We start from the raw sequence: 17,268 nt of genomic DNA on the forward strand, positions 1-17,268 counted from the left end.
ACACCCAAACATCTCATCCTCCAGTGAGTCACAGTGGCCACACACACACACAGCTAAATATACAACTGTTCTACCAGAACAAGCAATGTTTATACAATATATGAATTCTAATTTGCAGAATTAGCAGACAAATATCCCTTTTTGTAAGCCTGTTTTCTTCCTGTGCCTTTTTGACATGGGGATGGAGTGCAAATGTGGTGTTTGGTACAAAGTGGGCCTCTGCTCTGACTGCTGTTGGCACTCGGCTTATCTGTCACACACAGTCCAGTGAAGAGGCTGAAACAGTGGTCCAGATCCCGCGCAAACAAGTGAAAGAACTCCTTATTCTTACCACAAGCATGGGCTATATGTAAGATTTAAACAAGTTTGAATGCAAAAGTTACATCCACGACGTCAGGGAGTTGCTTTGCGATTGCTAAGCTGTTCTGAGTGGTTTTTAACTCCTGAGCCTTCAGGAGTGTGCAGGATAACTTAAAATATTCAAACGAATAGTAATACAATTAATATTAATGATATTATACATAAAATAAAAAGTACCTAAATTCTAAAAAAACAATCTATAAAATATTTAAAAAATAATATTAATTACCCCCCCCCCCCTAAATAATCATCTGTTTGTTTCTAAATTTATGTTAATAAAACATTAGAAACAAGTTTACCATTTTTTATCATCTATCACATAATATGATGTATAATTTATGCCAATACCACAAACAATGCAGAACAACTTCAGTGCTGAAAATTAATACTTGGGGTTAGAAGTTTGTTAAAATCCATAAACCCATGTTTGAGCAATAGTAAAAGTCTTCCCTTAGCAAGCCCCACGTATTAAGTGGTTTTAGGATAAAACTAAAGACATAAATCAATGATGGAGGCTTTGAAGGAACTCCAGTGGGTGAATTATAATATTTTGTTTGACATATATTTTTTAAAATATAAATATTGGAAATTTTCCAATAATGTTCCAATAATGTTTTTTCCCCATTTCACACAAGTTGTTCAGTATTTCCTTTATTTTATAAAAACTTCAGGGCTTTACAAAAAGAGTTTCAGAAATCCCATTAAATCTCACATCACACTTTATAAATACTGTAAATGTGTCTCACGGGGGAAATCTCAGCATGATCTGGTATCTCCCTCAGAGCAGGCAGAGATAAATCCCTCCCACCAATGGTAAATGCTTCCATTTATGGGCATAGATGCAGTACCCCATATCTTCCCAATTAGACCGCAGTGTCATTCATCGTGCTTGCCGTTTATCAAAAGGTATTTATACTAGTTAGCCGGTATATTCAGACCTGTAGCCCTACTGCTAAAGGGTTAGCGTAATATTCTGCTCTGGATAAAGTAATGCATGTTTTGTTTAGTTTTATGTTTTGCACTGAAACATACCACAAATGGGTGCAACAATTTTTTTAAATATTCAGATCAATCGTTACAGTTTCAACTATTGATTCCTGATTTTGCTAGCTCTGACTCTAATCATTTGACCTTGCTTGAACCGGCTCTGACCCCATTTAACCCCACCCTATCGTACCGTGCTGCCCTCCACTAATCGCTGTCATCGTCAGACCAGCCAAAGTCGTTCATGGTGATGGCCATGTTCAGTTTGCGTCCCTCACGAACACTGCAGGACTTGGAGGAATTCTTCTTTGCTTGCATGTTCAACTGTATCCCTGACTGGCTGATGAGGTTGCCACTGGGAATGTTCATATCCATGTCAAAGACGCTCCCGAACCCCAGCATGAGCTTCTGTAGGCTGGCCTGGCCCAGATCCCCATTACTGCAGGTTGATGAAATCTGACAGCTGACCTCCGAGCTTTTGCTCTCCTCTATATGAGCCTCATAGAAGGACTCAGCACTGAGAGTAGCTGCCAAGGGAGAAATATGTGAAAACAGCTGCGGAAAGAACAAAGTCAATTGAAAGTTAGTAGATAGTTATTTGAATTAGAGGTGGAAATGTACATTCACATTTACACTACAATTACGTTAAATGGAAACTACAGCAATCCTATTCCTTCTGGCCTACAAATCTGCATGATTTTCTAAGATTTAAAAAAAATACTTTGGTACTTAAAGCTTTTATCTAAAATGCTTTATATAGGTATTCATAATGTATGGTATTATGCATTGTATATTTTCATAAATAATTGTAACATTAGTTGAAAATAAAATGCATTTTAATATTTAAAGGCTTTTTTATGTTTAAATGTTTTCTAATACTTTCTAAAGGTGTAACAATGAATATATAAGTATTATAATGTATTACTACTGTGATTACAATTATTCATGAGATTATAAAATGCATTATTAAAGTTCATTACAAAGCATAATTAATGCATTAAAACTAATTATATAATACATTATATTTTATATAATACATTATATTAAAGCTTTAGGTGTTACCAATATTTTTTATAAGATACTAAATTACAAAGACAACGCTTTTTATTCTATTCTTTATTAATTATATTGACTAGAGAAATCTCCTTTCCTAAACTTTTAAATCTTTTAAGATTTTAATTACTTTTTGAAAAACCTTGAAGTTCCATGGTGATAGCCACCCTTGTGAAAAAGAAGTGTGCTTAATTGTTTTTAATGTGCACTTGTAGTGTACTTTAAAAAAAAAAGTGGCAGATAATATAATATTAATGAAATAAAGGCCTCAGTGTAATTAATGAGAGTACATTATTATTAGTTTCTTAACACTTTTGAGAATGACTGCACTAAGTGCACTTTGTAATAATATCAAATCAAAACGTATACTTTAAAGTGCATTATAAATCATTAGGTTTAATTATTTTAGCCATGCTTTAATGAAGAGACTTATTTTGATGTGTTGACTAAAAGCACAAGTACTTTATGATATTTTAACTGTAGTGTGGTATTCAGTATTACATTTAAAATTAATATATCCTACTGTATGTAATACTAAGCTGCAACTTTATTACAATTGTTTTTAAATTACAAATATAAAAGAAATACTTAAAAGTAAGCTCATGTATACTTCTTTCTCACACTTCTCGATCATGAGGTCATGTTACTGTGTACACTGTATTATTGCAGATTTTCTCTATGCAAATGTAATAACCTTCTATGCTATCCAAAATTTGCCTGACACGATAAAGGCACACAACCAGTAATGTTGCACACAATTCAAAGGTTGGTTTTAGTCAACACTTTGTTGAAGTTTCACTACTCCTTTTAGTGACTTCCTACTTTGTCATGTTTTCATGTGACATGCAGCATTCAGATAATGTCAGCATTCTGCAACTTAAAAAAAACTGTGCATTGGCGTGTCATTTAAAACTTTTGATTAAAATAGTTTAATAGTTTTCATAATTTCATTCATTCATTCAATTTCATAAATTATTAAATTGGGAATAGCAGGCATGTAAAATGGAACTTCCCCAAAACCCAAAAAAAGACACTCCACAGTAAGCCAACTATGTTTAACCTCAATGTCTTAAAGTTGACCTAGCTATTTTGGCAAACAAACTTGTAAAATATTATTATACTTCATATAGAGCTACGGAAAACGCATCAGAAACACAAACGGTTTTATGCATCATTTACACATGGTTTGGAGCAGGCATATATTTTTTCGTGTTCCATCTCACACTTTGAAAATATGAACATTGTCATCATTCCAAAAAGTTAAGTAAATCCAGTGGCTTTACAGATGATTTACACACACACACACACACACAAATTCATTCTGCTTGTGAATGAGGCCCATAGTGTTCCTAAACTTCCTTCTTTCTCCTCCAGTATCTTCAAATAGACAACTTATAAGTAAACCATTCATTGGTGGATTTGCAGCAGAAAGTATAAACACAGTGACACTATCAAAACTAACAAGACCAGCCCAACACAGCAATTTTAGCTCAATCAGAGTTTTTGGTGAAACTGTTTATCCGTGTTTCTGTCCAATTTCAGACAAGGCGAGTTTGAAAATACTCTTTATAGTCATCATATTACAATAGATTCCACTAGTGGTGCAAAATTGACCTGCTCAATAAAAGTGTAGGGTCCACTAGTGGCATCAAACCGAACTGTAATACAGTAAGGGGAGTCATGGCCTAATGGTAAGAGAGTTGGTCTTGTAATCTGAAGGTCGTGGGTTCGAGTCTCAGGTCTGGTAGGAGTTGTTGGTGGGGAGGATGAATAACCAGTGCTCTCTTCCACCCTCAATACCATGACTAAGGTGAGACCATTGAGCAACCGAACCCCCATCTGCTCCCCGGATCCTGGGGAGTGCTGCCCACTTGGGGTATGTGTTCACTACTGTGTGTGTGTGTGCGCACTAGGATGGGTTAAAAGCAGAGCACAAATGAGGACTCACAGGAGTGCAGGATCTGGATCTTTCCATAAGTCTGTTTTCCCACTCTGTCAGTCGTCTTTCTCTTTCTGCCAGCTCCTGCTCCTTACAGCTCAACTCCATCTCCAACTGCTTTAAGCGTTCCAGCGTCTCCTCAATCTCACACCTTACAGAGAGAAGACACAAGAAGTTTGATTAACACAGTGTGTATCATTATCTCCAAACCGAAATGCACCTTTGACCTAAAAAAAAAAGCCAGCTTTCTGCAAGTCCTGTCTGTGCCAGTAGGTGGTACTGTATGCTAAACAATACAGCCCTCCACTCAAAGCCCATCCTTTGGCTATTTTTAACAGGTATGTGAAGGAAGGCCAGAATGCCCCCCTCCGCCCTCAAAAGCCATATCAGCCCCTGCCAAAATCTCTCCACACACATTCTCAAAACGGCCCTCCTGCTAGAATTGATTTCTCTACCACTCTCATGAGGAGCGTTTCCAGAATGTCTCACCCTCCCTCTTCCTCCCCCTTGTGCTCCACGCTCTTTTTCCATTCCTCTGACATATCTCTCTTCATGCACTGCAGCTCTGCTGAAGTCAAGCATTCATTGTGTTTGTTTCCTTACTCGTACTCCTGTGTTGTAACCTAGTCAAAACCTAGTCTACACACTTTTTACTTATACTATAGTTCCTCAAAAATATGATACACACAAAATTTCAAAGCAAGTTAAACTTTACAGAAAATAAGTTTATATATATTTATCATGGTGTACTTTTACGCACATGCATGTTTTGCTGGTTTTGATGAATCAATAGACAAACTTAAATTATTTTTTGTAGTAATTTCCACATTGTTCATGGCTCTTACATACTGTTTCATATCTGGGTTTTTAACGTATGCTTTATATTTTTAATTCTAGTAAGTTACGGTTTCCAAAGTATACACTTTTTACAATTAGGTTATATGTGTCCATATGAATCGCACTTGTCATTTGTACAAATTAATACAAAACCCTTCAATATGTTGGCAATTTTTTGTTTGAAGAGCATGCTTTTTATTTTTCTTATTTTATTTAATTGAACACTTCAGAACACTGGAAGGTTCTGGACTGGACGTACCTCCACTCTGCTTTGTTATGTAAGAAGGAGTTGCACTGGTCGGGCAGTTTGCTGTCGTTTTTCATGGTCTCTAGGGTGCTCAGGATCTGTTTGAACTGTGGCCTTTCCTGGAGATGAAAGTTTTATTATGTTTATTATGGCCATTCTTCAGCACCATTTAATCCACCAACTAAAACAAAGTTTTTGTTCAAGCATTCATTAAATTGATAAAAACCTCTTTTTTTGGTTCCTTTCTCATTTAGCTCTTAAAATGTTAGCTCATAAACCTCACATACCTACCAACAAATTTGAGAACTCATGAAAAATTCACACTGAGGTCAGTAAGAATAAATGGCATAATCTGCCCTAATTTTTATTTTTTTGCTATAAAACCGTTCACATTGAATTTGATTATGAATCACCTTTCTCTGAAAAAAATAATAATGATACACTAATTCTCCACTTGCTGACAAAAGAGAACAATCAAGAATGATTCTTGCAGTTATTTCAGTCTCAATCTGAAGATGTTCACAAACATGCATAGTTTCATTTTAAAATCTTGACTTCATTTGAACAGAACAGCTGCTTGTGTTCCTTCATTTGCAAGGCTCATCTGCTGAATGACTAAATGTAGACAGTCATTATGATTCCAGTGATCCTGAACATCATACGAGCTGAATTTCGTTTCTATCCCACCACGTACCTTGGGCTCTGCAATCCAGCAGCGTCTCATCAGGTCTGCAAAGCTAGCGGGGCAGCTGCTGGGAATGGTCGGCCTCTGGAACACATGACCCATACAAATACCACAGACACAAGCACACGCATTAGAATCCAGTTCAAAAACCCATTATAGCAGCCATTACATAAAATTCTAATTTTAGCACTTTAGTCTGGTTTAAACTCTCAAAAGCAACTGCTGCAAAGCGTTCCTCTGGGTTAAGTTTACATCACAAATCAAATAGAGTGTATATCTCCATTTTCAAAGAGTCTGATATACAATAACCAGCATATAAGGATTAACAAAGAGCTTTTACATGGGTGCTGTTTACACGGCTAAGTGATAAAACGGAGTTCTCACTCAAGATAATGGAACTTTAAGAGCATGTGAGGAGAGATGTTGTAATGGAGACTTGTCGAATCCCATTTGATAAGCCACACATGTAGGAATCTAATACTGTCCAAGTGGCTCGTCCAATAGCTATAGCGGCACAGTATTAGATCTGACAAACAGCACTGGCACACCACATAATCATGAGCCCACGAGAGAATGGAAACTGCTCCTTCCCACTGGGAATTTAACATAAAACCAAAATATCTTTTCATTCATCTTTTGACCTCTCCCACTTCCCCTTTGCCAACATTTTCTCTTAACAGTACTTGCTCCCTTTCTCTCTGTCTCAGGCTGGGATGTTTATCTAAAAAGGTTTCCTGACTACCCCCTACAGCACTAAAACCACTGTGGTCTTCACTTGATGGCTTCTCTGCAGACGCATATAGAGATCTACAATATATCTTAAATCTCTGTAATGTGTGCTAGTGCTCAATGAAAGTTGCAGAGGGTCTTGTACACATATAGAAGGAAGCTTCTGGATCAGCCTGCTATAAATAACAAGCAAGCAATGGAATCCATTATCATACTGCTCCGGTCCATACTCACAGAAAGAACGAGAAACATAACTGTTCCAAAACATTATGATCAGGTATGATCCATGCAAAGTCTGTTCCAAATGTTAATCCTCATCATTACTTTTAATTTCTTTAGGTCAAATTCTTAGGAGGCACTGCTTGTTTACATCGTAGCTTACATCTTTTATGTCAGCATTCTTTTTACCTGTGTCATAAAGGCAAAATGTCCAGTTCTGAATGGCAACTGGGCATAACACGTGCGTTTTGTTCAGAATACATGTAATGCACATGTAAATGCAAATATGTGAATTGGATTGCAAAGTTTAGGGTTCAAATAAACAAGACTTTCAGAATCTGAAATCCAATTGGATTCAGTCAAACTGAAGAAAATGAGTGCATGTAAAAAATTAGTGATTCTATACATATCACGATTCAAAAATGCATTCAGTATTTAAAAGTATTGCTTAAAAAGTTAAATCTAATTAAAGTTTGCTATTTGTTGCTTATGTACAATTATGTCACTCACTGGATGGATCTAACACTCTCATTCGTAGCTGAAAGCATGATAAACTCCACCAAAATGTGATAAATGAAAACGCAAATGAGTATTGTTGGCACAGATTCCATGTGGGAAATAGAGGTTAAACAGAGGTTCCAGTCTAGTGAGGATGCAGCTGTCTATGTAGGACAGAAGGCAGTTCACTAAGTTCTGGAACAAAGCCAGGAAAAGAGTCTGCCAAAGTTAACTATTACACTACTGACAATGTATGAAAGACATATTCACTGCAAAACTGACTTTAAAACTTAAACAGTAATGTAACTATACTAACATTACATTTATTCAGTGGTTTTACAGTATTAGCATTCCTCTCTTAAGAACACTGGGGGATTGTGGGATACTGTGTAGTACCTCATGTTTTTCCACCACCAACCAGGCCACCTGCAAACCCTCAAAACCTTTAAATGGCACTTCTCTGGTTAGCATCTCCCACAATACCTGCAAGACAAAGCACAAATCAAACAATAAATGTGCAAATGTCCTGGCATTGCTCTCTACAACAAATCTGGCGTATTCCACAAACAAAAACATATATGGGTTGAACAACACTTGGAATGCAGTTTATGTAGACTGTGTTTGAAATAACAATTAATTCAGACAGTCAAACATACATACACACACACACACACACACAGCCATATTTATACACTCACCTAAAGGATTATTAGGAACACCATACTAATACTGTGTTTGACCCCCTTTCACCTTCAGAACTGCCATAACTCTACGTGGCATTGATTCAACAAGGTGCTGAAAGCATTCTTTAGAAATGTTGGCCCATATTGATAGGTCTTCAACTGTCCAATTTTGGTGAGCTCGTGCAAATTGTAGCCTCTTTTTCCTATTTGTAGTGGAGATGAGTGGTACCCGGTGGGGTCTTCTGCTGTTGTAGCCCATCCGCCTCAAGGTTGTCTGTGTTGTGGCTTCACAAATGCTTTGCTGCATACCTCGGTTGTAACGAAGTTATTTCAGTCAAAGTTGCTCTTCTATCAGCTTGAATCAGTTGGCCCATTCTCCTCTGACCTCTAGCATCAAGGCATTTTCGCCCACAGGACTGCCGCAAACTGGATGTTTTTCCCTCTTCACACCATTCTTTGTAAACCCTAGAAATGGTTGTGCGTGAAAATCCCAGTAACTGAGCAGATTGTGAAATACTCAGACCGGCCCGTCTGGCACCAACTCCATGCCACGCTCAAAATTGCTTAAATCACCTTTCTTTCCCATTCTGACATTCAGTTTGGAGTTCAGGAGATTGTCTTGACCAGGACCACACACCTAAAAGCATTGAAGCAACTGCCATGTGATTGGTTGATTAGATAGTTGCATTAATGAGAAATTAAACAGGTGTTCCTAATAATCATTTAGGTGAGTGTATATACACATATGTACACACACACACACACACATATGTACACACACACACACACACACACATCCTAGTATGAACAATCATTGCTTATATGAACAAACATACTTGTATGAACAAACAATTATTTTTTTATTACTTAGAAAATACAAGCCTCAGCATTTTCTTTTCTTTTTCCCATGGGATACAATAGCAGATATTTAGAGAAATGTCCTAGCTGCTCTGTTCTATACAATGAAACGGAAACCATAATATTTTTTTTCAGGATTCTTTGTTGAATTGAAAAATATTTTTTTGTGACAATGTTAAAGTCTTTTTGTGTGTCCCTTTTGATTAATTATAATGCATCCTTGTCAAATAAAAGTATACAAATCGTGTACGTCAAAATTCTTCAAAACGCTGATGAAAAAACAAAATGGACTTTTCATAAGACTGTGATGACACATTTAACAGTCATCAGCATCGAAATTCCTTGAAAGTTTTTCATATTTGCATATAAAAAAAAATGTATGTACATTTATAACACTATTCGTCGTATTATATCGCCTTAGCATCAAATTACAAAAAACTGTTAACGCTAAAGCGAGGGAGAGATGTCTGTGGGAGATGTCTGTGGGAGAGATGGTTTAATTTGACATCGTTCTCTCTTCTGACTGCTGTTATCAGTCTCTCTCAATTTTTTTCCTTTTATTGAAAGTCATGAAAACACTATCGTGGAGTTTTTCTTTTGCTATTTGAGCAAATGGGAATGCAAAAAATATATTTGTGGTACTCTCCCATTCGCTCTCTTCAAGTTAACCCAACTATGTCGACTTCTGCTGCAGAAAATGTGAAACCCGGAAATGTGAAAAAGGTCCATTTGAATCGGGCAGAATGTTAATTCTTAAACTATCCCATTTTATGAACTCATTTTAAATTTTTTATTCCAGTGACACAGAGATAGAAAAACGTGATCACAGCACATTTATACTACAAAAGATACAAATACTACAAATACAATTACTGACCACGCCATACGAGTAGGTGTCACATGTTTCTGAGACGGGCAGACTCTGGATCACTTCAGGGGCCATCCAAGGGAAGGTGCCCACCAGAGACATGTGCGTTGTGTGAGAAACCAACTTAGATGCTCCAAAATCACAGATCTGACACCAATATACAGGGACAGTTAAATTGATATTATGAGCACAGTTTAAATCCTAAGATTTAATTACGAAGGAAACATACCTTTAATACATTGTCTGCAGTTAACACAACTAATGGAGAGAAAAGGAAATAGTTATTTGTGTATAATTATCATGTTTGCATTTTTTGCTTGTGAAATTGCTCACAGCTCACCATTTCTTGACTTCAGGTCTCTGTGAATGACCTTCACAGGGGCCTCGGCATGTAAATAATGCATTCCTACAGAGAAACAAATCACAGAACCAGCCATACGCTCATAAGGAAAACGCAACTGAGCTCATTACATAAAAACATGTATTCATACAGGCACATACCTTTAGCAATATCCATCGCCCAGGTCATTACTTGATCCATATCCATCTTCTCACTGTCAACACTGGACAAATATTCATACAGTGATCCTCTGCTGGCATATTCTACAATACAAACACACAAACCATATACATATCACCACATGTGTCAACTAAATGTTGTGGAGCTGATATATCCTTTAGATGATAGCTTAATTTGTTTAAGAACATATATACAGTACTTGGGGTCGGTAAGATATTTGTATGTTTTTTTAAAGTCTCTTAGGTTGCATTTATTTGATCAAAGATAAAGTAAAAAAAGTAATGTTGTGAAATATTATTCAACTTTATGTTTTCGAATTTAAAAGATTTTTAAAATGTAATTCATTCCTTTGATGCAAAGCTGAATCCTCAGCGTCATTACTCCAGTCTTCAGTGTCACATGACACATTACAAATCATTCTAATATGCTGATTTGCTGCTCAAGGAACATTTTTATTAGTAGCAATGTTGAAAACTGATGTGCTGCATGATATCTTTGTGGAAACCAATTATTATTTTTTCATTCTTGGATGAACAGAAAGATCAAACGAACAGCATTTATCTGAAATAGATATCTTTAGTAACATTATAAAAGTCACTTTTGATCAATTTAATACATTATTGTCGGATGTATTAAAAGTACTTATTTTTGTGTATTGCTTGTCATTGTAACCAGTTTACATACAGAGAAGCAGGAAGCAGTGAGAGAGAAAAGCTGAACCAGCAAAAAGCTTGTCTCATGTCGAGATGTCAATCAACACATGAGATCATCTATCACCAACCCTCGAGTGAAGTCAGACACAGCTTAGCACACTCAGGGCTTCCCATTTACACACGCACACATCTACAGACACACAGGGAGCAGATGCTGGCAGCAGGAGTCAGGGGAAGACGGCATGCACAGCCGTTAAATTTACTGAATATCCAGCTGACAAAGCCACTGACAGACATGCTCTCGAGAAACGATTAGGCCACATTAATCTGCTCATAAGCGCATTTACATCTCTAGAGAAAAAGATCACAATAGGATGTTTAAAAAATAGCAAGACAACGGTGTAAGCGTGTAAATGTGCGTCTGTCCTCTTGATGAATTATCCTCACCCCCTGATTACCCACAAAGCTTTTTACAGTCACAACAACATTGCATTTTAAGAGAGGGATACAAGAGGACGTATCATATAAACTCTGAGTTACATGCTGCATAGGAACCCTGGTTCTGAGACCTCAACAATAACTGAGAAACATCACTTTTTTGTCTTATTAAAGCAAGAAAACATATAACTGGTTATGAAACAGAAACAGACCACATTTTATTATTACCTGTGACAATGCCATAGTTAGGCGCCTCCAGAATGGCTCCGTAGAACTGAATAATATTTTTGTGGCTCAGGACACTCAGAATCTCAGCCTGGATGAGGCGGAGGAATAAAAAAACAGATGCAGAGGTGAAAGTCACAGACTGCGGTCAAACACTCAGGCTCAAATGAGTGCTGTATCAATGTCATCAAACTATTTTTTCATTACAGTATGTCAAGGTCAAATATTATGCTAGAAATGTGCGCGAACGTGGAGCCATTAACAGTATTGTGGGACATGTCCGCTGGGACTCTGAATGGCTTCAGCCAGGAAAGCTGCTAAACTCTGTAGGACAGACTCTGTCAGTGCTGCTGAGCGTTCATTAATACTGACAGCAACACACACCGCCTGCAAACCCACATTAAGATGCTACATTTTACACTTACAATATATCAAATTTCCTTTAGACAAAGAGAAACAGAGAAAGGCGGGGGAGAGATGAAGGGAAAGAGATGGTCATGGAAAACTGTACATCCTTACACTCCCCTCATGACAATAAACAAGTCTGATGGATGGATGGAATACAGGAAATGATGCAACACTGGCTATGTACACACATACTGTGTCCAGCTTTCTCAGCATTTAGATTATGTACTGAATTTGATTATAAAACTCAATGGCTGCAACATGCATAGTGAATATTGGGACGTTCTAATATTCTGCTTTTAGAATATACTTTTGAATAGAATGCATATTTACAGTTTCACAATGTGCATGAACAGCTGAACACAATTGCATTTAGCATTATATGTATATAAGGCATGAATAACATATTATAAACATACACATCATGATTTTCTGTACAGCTGCTTTGAAACAATATGCACTGTAAAAGAATATTTGACTTTGCTCACTTAAACTCCCAAAATAACAATACATTCATAAACACTAAATAAACTGTGAGTCTAACAAACCTCGGCGTCAATCTTTAGCAGTTTTTTGACAGCCACTTCTTTGTCCTGTGAGTTCCAGTGTGCCCGGTACACGCTCCCAAAACTCCCGCCACCGCAGTTCTCATAGAAGCGGATGTCATCGAAACGGATCTGAACGAAGCTAGCGCTGAGGGACGACATCTCATACTGACATTCACTGTTGCTGAGGAAAGAGAGAGACAAAGCAGATTAATATATATAAACATATTAAGCCAATGAAGGGATCAGTATAATGTGACAAATGAAATATTTTATAACATTAATAATAATAAAAACATAATAAAAATAAAAATTGCAACAAAATATAAACTCAATAAACAGCTGAACAAAATATTTTTTAAGAAAATTAAAATTCTGTAATTTTTTAACTCACTCTTATGTTGTCCCAAACCTGTATTATATATTTTTTTGCTGCTGAACATAAAAGCAAGATATTGGGGGGCATTTGACTTGCTTTGACTTGTTCCTGTGGCTCAGTGGTAGAGCATTGTGTTAAAAGTGCAAAAGGTCGTGGGTTTTATTCCACATATTAGGTTAAAAAATGTATAGCCTGAATGCACTGTAAGTCGCTTTGGATTAAATCGTCTGCTAAATGCATAAATGTAAATGTTTTCACCTATGTCACGCATGACCTTTCCAATGTGATTACGTAATGTGTGAGATTGAGCTGGGGCAAGATGAGCATTTGTGGTTAAAAAGTATAATCAAACTACATTTTTTTTGAAAATGCTAGATAAGACCCTTTATCCTCGGCTGGGATCGTGTAGAGCCCTTCGAAGCTTCAATGAAACTGCAATTTGGTTGTTCAACCCGTTGGGTCACATTTGAAGGCCACTATATGGAGAAAAATCCTGGAATGTTTTCCTCAAAAACCTTAATCACTTTTCAACTGAAGAAAGAAAGACATGAACATCTAGGATTACATGGGGGTGAGTAAATTATCCGTAAATTTTTATTCTGGAAATGAACTACTTTATCAATTATTTTCAATTTCTAATATCTTTTTTTCTGATCAGGATTTGTGCTGCAAGAGTTTCCCCCAAGTTTTCTTTTTGTTTTGTTCAGTTTTGCCGACACAAACCTCTTGTGTGGATGGGCCTTACGGGGAAAGGTTTTCTTTGGTTAGTGAGTAACAGTTTCTTGACTCCTGTAAAGTAGAATAAAATTTTAAATTTAAATACAACTTTAAATTAATGATAAATATTACATGAAAAAGTTACACTTAAAAAAATCTTAGTTGCCTTGTCAAGCTGGACATCTAAAATACTAAACCAACACTAAATAGAAAAATATTAAAGCTAAATAGAAACAAATAATGATAATTTTAAAGCACATAACAAAATTAACAGTCTTAAAATGGCACTGAAAATATAAAAATAAAAAGTAATTCAAAATAGTCAAGCTTTAGATGCTCTAAACTACACCAGGGACGCATGACTTCAGTGCCAACAATCTTTATTTAAACTGTACAAGTTGGAAACTTTTGAATTAGAATAGTTTGCAGGATGCCAGTATAAACACAACAAGACTGAGTTTTCCTGTTCGGCATGATGACGTTTAATGTTCCTGACAATCTCTGTAGTCCCATCTAGCCACTTATTGAATTCAGCCTTTTTGAAGACAAGTAAAAGTTTATTAAAGTCAAAAGTGGATTATTACTGTTGTATTTTAATGTTTTATTTCAATTTATTTCACATTTTATTTCAGGCATTTAACCACCCAATGACTCAATGATAAAAACAACCCATTTACTTTGGAACGATGGAACCAGAAGTGTAAAACTGACTTGTTTTCAAGCTTTAGGATTCATTCCTGCTGCACTGTATGTAGAAAGATTTAAAACACCTCTAAAGCAGAATGCTACACAGTCATGCATAACTGTAAGAATGATGAATTATGATGATTCTTATTCAATCAGATCATAAGAGGAGTTGAGTTGAGTGGGGGTCTATTTGAAAGTTCTGCCCCCTGCATGTTCATATAACCGCAGAACAACTTACATGTGCCTTTGGTGTTCTCTGCTACATCTGTAATTGGACTCCTGCCACTTTTGTCTACACTAAACCTCACTAAACTACACTAAATCTGTTTTCAATTCTGAACTAATTATGGTTTATTGAACTGGGTGCAGAGGATTAAACAAAGTTCAGCACTGATATGACTATACACATGTTAATGGGCTTGTTTGCACTTACAGCTTCAGCCATGAATAACTCATGTCAATGAACCAGTTATTTATAACCTGTCCAGAACATGTTGTCACAATGTTGGAGTTGGTCTGATTATTCTCCCAAGATTTCCCAGGTCTCTATGATATTCTGATATGGCTGGAGGCCCCACATGGGGTTCTGTACATTGCCTCAAAAGAGCCCACCCTTATGTCTCTAGCATTTTCTGTCATCTAGATATGGCTGAAGTCATGAGGGCTGTGAGGACATTTTCAATATATTTTGAATTAGAAAGATAGAGATACTATTTTTTTTTACAACTCAAAATCATTTTCTATCATTGAAAATTGTTAACAATGAACAATTATCAAAAAGGTTCTTTATAACACCATTAAGGTTCACCAATAAGTTTTACTTTCAAATCATGTATTTGTTTTTATGGAATTTTATAAAAAAGGGTTCAGCACCAAAAAGGGTTCAATTATTGTCACAAACCGGAGAATACTAAACTAGAACTGTTTAGAAAATAAATAAATAAAAAATAAGTGTGTATTAGCTTCTTAAATTAAACTTAAAAGTCCTTCCATGTGACAATGTTTTTTTTTAATAATATATTTTGATTAATAAATTAATAATTAAGATTATATATATATTATTATTATATATTATTGTTTCCATTGTCTCTCAATGAAATTATAAAAATGCATGTACAAGAATTAGAATAATGTTGTTATAAATGAAGTATAACTTACTCACACTGCAGGACATTGCAGTTACTGCTTGACCTCAACTAACCACACTGTCATGTCCATAACCATTAAGTGTGACGAAACCGGTCGCAAAAAAACACAAGTTGAATTTGCCAGTATTTCCGAATCCAAGAGTGCACTTCTGAATACTTCTCTTTCAGCCCAGGCTCATGTTAGCTTTCACCTCTAATGTAGTAAATGTTGATGCTGTTGTAGTTGTTAATGGGGTCTGGTTTCTTATACATTACTAGCACATGCGTCACTCTTCCCTGAAATCTATGACCTCACCTCAGATTGGCTTTCCTAGTTTAGAGTGACCAACCTATGTCCTGTATGTCCACAGTCTATCACATAAAGAGCACTCGGTCTCTAAAAACAACCCTCATATCATCACTGACACTGGGGCCCGAAGGCTGTGACATCAAGTGTGTCACACAGTTAACTATTCTTAACCAGAAACAGCTCATTCATATATCGGACTTGATTCATCTATCTATCTATCTATCTATCTATCTATCTATCTATCTATCTATCTATCTATCTATAATTATGTAAATAAACAGCAAATAGGAGGCCATATGAATATAAAGTTTTAAGTTAAATCATTCATTTGTAGTATTTCCACATCACACGTTCTTATATGTGCACATATTTATGTTCTTTGTAAAGGAATTTGTAAACAGTATTGTTCTTTATGATTTGCTAATATTTTTAGGTCGCCTCCATTTGAGGTTAAATACTTTGAAATAGTTTGGAATACTTCAGAATACTATTGGACAACGTGCAATATATATATATATATATATATATATATATATATATATATATATATATATATATATATATATATATTATACTTCTGTATAAAATATTCTGTAACGCAAAAAACATAAATGACAAACATTATGTCACACTCTCCTGAAGAATCAGCTGCAGAGTTAAAACTCATCCCACGCAATGATATAGCAAATAATGTTACTATTAACACATACATAGCACAATGTGTGTTCTGATAAACATTTAAAAGCATGGTTTCCTACCTGTTAGTCGTGTTTTCCGTGCGGTCCGGTGAAACGCGTTTGCCTGTCGCACTCTGAACAATCCCAGTCATAAAATAATATGCGGAGCCCCATGTCTCGTGTTACCGCTCTTCCATAACAGGACACTTCGCTTGGGACGGCTGGACGAATTATGAATCCTACTACGGTAAAGGCTTGACTTATGAATATGAATTACGACAAACTGACGTTAAGCGGTAACCAAACGGGAGAGTCCAATACGTAACCGAATTAATATTCATGATTCAAACCCCGCCGCCAATGAGCTAGACGTAATGGGCAGTCGCCATTTTACGTTATTAATATTCATTAGCCAAGCATTCGGCATAATGTCACAGATGTCACGGTGTTACAAATGTAATGACAACAGCGCCTCTACACGGACACAGACAGGCAATGAAAGGGTTTAAAAAGTAAGTAAATAGATAAATTAATGTTTGTTACTAATTATATTCATAAAATAATTAATCACTACATGTATCACTTTTTATGTAGGCCTACATTCAAGAGAGTTAGAAATGGATCG

The 17,268-nt window shown here is 36.1% G+C and overlaps 1 protein-coding gene across 1 annotated transcript; it reads right to left on the reverse strand.

Moving 5' to 3' along the window:
- Positions 1-995: 995 nt before the first annotated feature.
- LOC132152165 (mitogen-activated protein kinase kinase kinase 20-like) lies at positions 996-16,942 on the reverse strand. Its single transcript, XM_059560924.1, has 13 exons — positions 16,725-16,942; positions 13,849-13,914; positions 12,750-12,930; positions 11,800-11,887; positions 10,462-10,563; positions 10,301-10,366; positions 10,190-10,218; positions 9,970-10,107; positions 7,948-8,034; positions 6,115-6,189; positions 5,433-5,539; positions 4,346-4,487; positions 996-1,899 (listed from the first exon to the last, which is right to left on the reverse strand). The coding sequence occupies exons 3-13, from the start codon at positions 12,906-12,908 to the stop codon at positions 1,552-1,554; spliced, it is 1,341 nt and encodes a 446-aa protein (XP_059416907.1). The 5' UTR covers positions 12,909-12,930; positions 13,849-13,914; positions 16,725-16,942; the 3' UTR covers positions 996-1,551.
- Positions 16,943-17,268: the final 326 nt, after the last annotated feature.

Source organism: Carassius carassius, chromosome 10, assembly GCF_963082965.1.
Source record: "Carassius carassius chromosome 10, fCarCar2.1, whole genome shotgun sequence".
Classification (NCBI taxonomy): Eukaryota; Metazoa; Chordata; class Actinopteri; order Cypriniformes; family Cyprinidae; genus Carassius; species Carassius carassius.